General features: G+C 42.6%; 1 protein-coding gene across 2 annotated transcripts in view; it reads right to left on the bottom strand.

Moving 5' to 3' along the window:
• Window positions 1–3,403: 3,403 nt before the first annotated feature.
• Window positions 3,404–6,000, bottom strand: part of jade2 (jade family PHD finger 2) — a 71,534-nt gene continuing 68,937 nt past the window's right edge. For both annotated transcript variants that reach the window (XM_077224805.1, XM_077224804.1), the window contains exons 12-13: window positions 4,685–5,886; window positions 3,404–4,578 (exon numbers count right to left, since the gene is read on the bottom strand). In XM_077224805.1, coding sequence (XP_077080920.1) covers window positions 5,231–5,886 — 656 coding nt within the window. In that variant the 3' untranslated portion in view covers window positions 3,404–4,578; window positions 4,685–5,230. The remainder of the gene's footprint in view (window positions 4,579–4,684; window positions 5,887–6,000) is intronic.

Genomic DNA, 6,000 nt, shown 5'->3' with positions numbered 1-6,000 from the left:
GACTGCAAATGTGATATTGATTTTATACAGTATTGAGCAACACAGCAGTGCTTCGTTACTGAATGAATCTGTTTTTCTTTTAAATGAATCATGTGAGTGAATGATTCAGTGACTCACTCATTAACACAGTGATTTGCCACTAACTACTGCGGGTTTTAGTTTCATATTTAAAGTATTTCATTTTTAATATTCATACATCCAAAAGGTTAACATTAAAGTCATTGCATTATTTATGCAATTGTAATTGCAGTATAACTCAATTCAAGCCACCTCTAAACTGCATTTAAGAGTCGGTGTAAATACATCTAAATGCCACTTCAAGTGCAGCTTAATGGACATTTTAATGGAAGAGTTCATTTCTGTCACTAGTTCTGCAAAATATCAGAATATAATTCGTGAGTCAGCTGTCCATGACAGGCCTAAACCATAGACTGTATAAAAATATGGACATTTTCTGTGGCGTCACTTTATGTGCTTGACGTCACCCGTTGATTTCTAAAGAGCATTTTTAAAGCCCAAAGTTGGCGGAGCCGGCCGTCGCCATGTTGATAAACGAAAATATGCAGCGAGGCGGATTAGCTGAGGTGACGCTAACAGACAAACGGCTAGTAGTGACATCAGCGGCACTCCACCTGTCACTCAAGTGGCCACGCTCTTAATTATGCAGAACTTTAAGGCTTAATATCATTTAAACGGATGAGTTATAAAATAATGCACCCCCTCACAGTCGTCATGAAGTGCAAAATTAGCGATATAGACCAAAACCACTTTTTGCACCAGACTGTAAACATGTTTTTTTCTGCTGTAAAGTTGGGCATTTTAACATGAGGGTTTATGGGATTGACTCTCTTTTGGAGCCTGTCTCTAGTGGCCAGTCGATGAATTGCAGTTTAAGTCTCTTCAGTGTTGGATTCAAGAGAGACCGGAAGGTTGCCGCTTGGCCTAAACCAGCCATCATCTAATTATTGTTGGCAGGAAATATTAAAATATGTTTTTGTCAATATCGCACACCCCTTATTGGTCTTGATTACCAGCAGCCGGCAGTTATAAACGAACACCAGCAATAGAGACAAAAGAACAATAAGTGCAAAGATGTTGAAGTGGTTTGCTCAATAACAACATATCTGCCAACAAACACAAGATCTACTCTGTCATTCTCGCCCTGTTACGCTGTGGGAGGAAAATGATTTGCACAGAAGCTGAACATTTACAGAGATTACGTAGAGTATATGTTATAGTTTTGGTACAACGAAGCATGATAAAGAAGCGTGAACTCTTGCAGGCGGCTGAAACTAGATCACTAAAGGCACAGTTTTCCATGACTGAACCAGAGAACGGCAAATGACCAGCATCTATGATTAGTTCCTATTAAAGCAGCTGAGATACATGAGATCTGTACAGGTCGCAGTCTGTGGTCAGACAGCGTCACGATTTAAAGGAGTCGTTCACTTCAGAAGTAAAATATCCTGATAATCTACTCTCCTCCACGTCATCCAAGATGTTCATGTCTTTCTTTCTTCAGTGGAAATGAAGGTTTTTGAGGAAAACACTCCAGGATTTTCTCCATATAGTGACTTCAATGGAGTCCAGCGGGTCGAAGGTCCAAATGTGAGTTTCAGTGCAGCTTCAAAGTCTCGACACGATCCAGCCGAGGAATAAGAGTCTGATCTAGACAAACCAGCGCACATTTATAACACAATAAACATTTATATACTTTAACCACTAATGCTGGTCTTGCACGAGCTGTGATGCGACACACATTACGTCATCAGGGTGAAAGGTCACGCGTGTTCCGGTTTATAAATGTAGAGTGAAAAACTCTCATCTCATTTTCTCCTCCAACTTCAAAATCATCCGAGATTGTTGTTTTACCTTTTAATTATTATGATTTTTTTGGTAAATATTTGTACTTAGTCTTCGCACGTTTGCTTGGTAAACACTGGGTCGGTTCTTACGCCTACGTCACGCGTGACCTTTCACCCTGATGACGTAATGTGTGTCGCATCACAGCTCGTGCAAGACCAGCATTAGTGGTTAAAAGTATATAAATGTTTATTGTGTTATAAATGTGCGCTGGTTTGTCTAGATCAGACTCTTATTCCTCGGCTGGATCGTGTCGAGACTTTGAAGCTGCACTGAAACTCACATTTGGACCTTCGACCCGCTGGACTCCATTGAAGTCACTATATGGAGAAAATCCTGGAGTGTTTTCCTCAAAAACCTTCATTTCTTTCCCACTGAAGAAAGAAAGACATGAACATCTTGGATGACGTGGAGGAGAGTAAATTATCAGGATATTTTACTTCTGAAGTGAACGACTCCTTTAAGACAATGAAGAGTAAGAACAAGGAGTTCGTTCTTCTCAGTGTGGAGGCGTTCCAAACCCGTATGACTCTTCTGTGGTACACAATGACAACCACTTGTTCATCAGAAGACTAGAACATAACACACCTTTAGTTACAATGCGGTTCGCAAAATGTCAGATCAATGGTGGAAGGGAAGGTTTTCAGTCAATGAAGACTTACATTTTGACTGGAATGTAGCGCATGGACTACGACTTCTTTTTTGGACCCATTTACTTGCACTGTGTGGGAAGAAACATTGATACGGGTTTGGAACGACATGAGAATATATGAGGACAGAAGTGTCCTAGTCGGGTGAATCCCTCAGGTGTGCGGAGAGAACACACACTCTGCTCACGTACGCCACATATCAGTTGGTTTTGTCTCGTTAACAAAACATTTCAGGACAGAGCATCGGCCTTCATCACGCGTGTGCTCGATTGATGATGCGACCCAGGAGTGAACCGGTGGACATCAGTGCAGGTCGAGATCTCCGGAAGATCAGGACACAATGTTTACATCCACTTCAGAGCATTTGCTGACTTACTTTTCTTTGGCATCATCATACAATAAAAAATAAAAAAAAAGCGAGAAAGAAACGAAACTCAGTGTTTCATCATTCCCATCAGATCCTCTCAACACACTTGCCAAAGAAACACGGTGTTGTTGGTGAATGTACAGGTTTTGACTCTTCACAAGATTGCGATCACTTCTCTTTAACCCTGAGATAAACACAATGAGCTGATTCATTAGACGTCACGAATGTCATTACACCGAAGAACTGACGTTGGTTTAGGAACAGCACTTTAGCTAATGCAGGATTGATGATTGTTTGCTGTTTTCTAGGCACCTAGAACATCTACGGCCTCAACACTTTCATACGAGCTTGCGGACCATTTCTGATTGCCTTTATCGTATTAAAATTATTAAAAATGCCGATAATTAGTTTGATTTTTTGGGGGGGGGGGGGGACTACAGAAGGCACGCTTTAATGGAGAATGACAACAGTTTTTCTGGGCAAATGGACCAAAACAGGTTTGAATCTCACAAAAAGTAAGACATTATATTTAGATTTAACAGGGTCACACCGTCACAAGTGGTCCAGTGGAGGTTGCCTGGGCATTTTTAATTGCGATTACCTTGGTATTGAAAAATGATCATTTTTTATTACAAATTTTACGGACGTTTACGGACACTTCAGTATTGACTAAAGATGTTCCTTGAAACAAATGCTGATCTTTAGAGTACATTACAAAATACACAAACATATGTAAACATTTTATAGTCAAAATGCAATGATCACGACCGCTCAGGGCTCAACTTCACAGTCAGTTTATAATAGGAAGGATTCGAGCCTCAGCCGTAATGTTGTATTATGGGGTACCTGTTGTAGATATGTAGACCATTTGGGTGTTTTGTGGGCGGAGCCTACCTCGTGGCAGAAAATAGTCTCGGCATAGTAAACAGTGTCGGCTCAGATCCGGCCCAGTTCCGGGCCGTGTGAAATCCATGTGTACCATATGTGGGCCGGATCTGGGCCGACACTATGTTGCTGTGCCGTATTACAAAAAATAATGGGTAGCAGTCGATGGAAGCCACAGAATAAACAATTAAAAAGTTAATTCCGAGTTTATATTTTACAATTCTGACTTTTTTTTTGTTGCAATTTCCGAGTTTATAAAACTCAATATTCTGACTTTCTCTCCTCAGAACTGCGAGTTCATGTCTTTTTTCCTCAGAATTGTGATATAAACTCCTAATTGCGAGAAAAAAAGTCTGAATTGTGAGATAATGTTTAAGGTTAAAATATTTTCTCATGTGGTAACTATAGGGCTAATATGTGAATATTATGTAGATCTTATGTTTACATCAGATTCATGCTTTAATAATGTAGGGCAGATTTCATCAGTCCAGTCTGTCGGTTTAATGGCTTGCAACCATAAACATCTGCGTTTCACTTAAAAGCATGTCTTCGACGACGGTTGTTCTCCTGACACAATGTGTGTGACGAAACTGACGTCTGCTCCCAAACATGTCTATCGTGCACATGCAGAACATCAATTTAGGGAGTTTGCTTAAATATTCACAGATGCAACTCTACAGGCTGTAAAAATTGAAGCTTTTAAAAATAAAAGTAAGATTAACTGGTTAATGGAAATCTGGTGGGAAATAAAAATGGCCAAGCAACCAACTCTTTTGGACCACTTGAGATAGACTGACCCCCTTGTGCTCAGATCTGTCCACTGACACACACACACACACACACACGCACACACACACACACACACACACACACACACACACACACACACACACACACACACACACACACACACACACACACGCGCACACACACACACACACACACACGCACACACACACACACACACACACAGGGATTACGCTGAAGTGTGCCCTGCTCGTGATGCTGGTACGTCTAGACTCTGCCAAAGCGAATGGATATGACGTGTGCTACATTCCCCAACGGCTATTTGTGCTTATTTGTGCCATATTTTCTCTTGTAAATCATTTTAAAAGTAGCCACATCCTCTGAAGACAAACAACATACATGTTCATTCAAAACAAACACAACCTGAACAGACGTTATAATGCCCACGTCATTGTCCCAGTTCCAGGACAGATCCTATTGCTTCCCAAAAGGACACATCCAACAGTGTTCATTTAGACTTTTTCTTGCTCCTCGTTGTTTTGTCAAGCACAAATGGTTATGGTTGCATAAATGTAGGCGACTGACTAATATACTCTGACAGATAAAACAGGGATAAGAACACAAGCCATTACAGCTGAAGGTCTGGAAACGTATGCATTGAGAAACCGAGCCTCGTTCTGATGACATGACAACACTAAAGCGACATCCGGGAATAGCTTTAGGAGGCGAGCACGCTTCGCCGCACTACTTGCTCCTTCCCAGCATGCAGTTGGGGCAAGCGTAACTTTCGCCTGGACGAACGAAATTCAGTGTCACTCTGCTCTGCGTCGGAGAAATAACCGTCGGTCTCAGTGTCCGGTGCAGATGTGCTGTTCAACAGCGAAGTTTCACTCTTAGAGCGTGACTTGCCTGGTCTAGGTAGGCGTAGACGCAAGGCCACCTGCGAATCCGTATCCCCAGTGCCATCCCAGGACCCATGCTCCTCGGAAATGTGGCACGAGTCCATTTTGGAAATGGCTGGTTGAAGCGGGTCTGGCCTGGCTTCGCTACGGCTGTGCCGGTGGAACGATCTCTCTCCGTGTTTGGACCACACCTTGCCTTTAACCGTGGATCCGGTCCGAGGAAGCGAGGCGGATTTTCTGCGGTTGCCTCTTGCTTTGCGTCCCAGCTGAGGAGTTTTCCAGGTGGACTTCATGGAGTGGTCCATCATCAGGCTGAGCAGGTTCTCCTCGCCCTGCAGGAGGCTGGCGGACGGGTCGTCGCTCTCTCCGGACAGAGACCACTGGCTCAGCATGTTATCTGCAGTGATGTGAACCGACTGAGCCAGCCAGCTGTCAAACAGCGAACCGTCCAGTGGAAAGGATTTCGAGAAACCTGTGGAAGAGATGTGCATTAAACAGTGGACCGTTCGTTGTCTGGGTCTCAATGAACAAAGTGGTTTTTGTTGGTAAAAATGGTGTAGTGGTGCAACTGATCACTAAAACTCAC

This window comes from Siphateles boraxobius, unplaced genomic scaffold, assembly GCF_051911475.1.
Source record: "Siphateles boraxobius isolate OS27281-9 unplaced genomic scaffold, OSU_SipBor_1 92, whole genome shotgun sequence".
In the NCBI taxonomy this organism is placed as follows: domain Eukaryota; kingdom Metazoa; phylum Chordata; class Actinopteri; order Cypriniformes; family Leuciscidae; genus Siphateles; species Siphateles boraxobius.
This window is presented reverse-complemented; position numbering and strand designations above follow the sequence as displayed.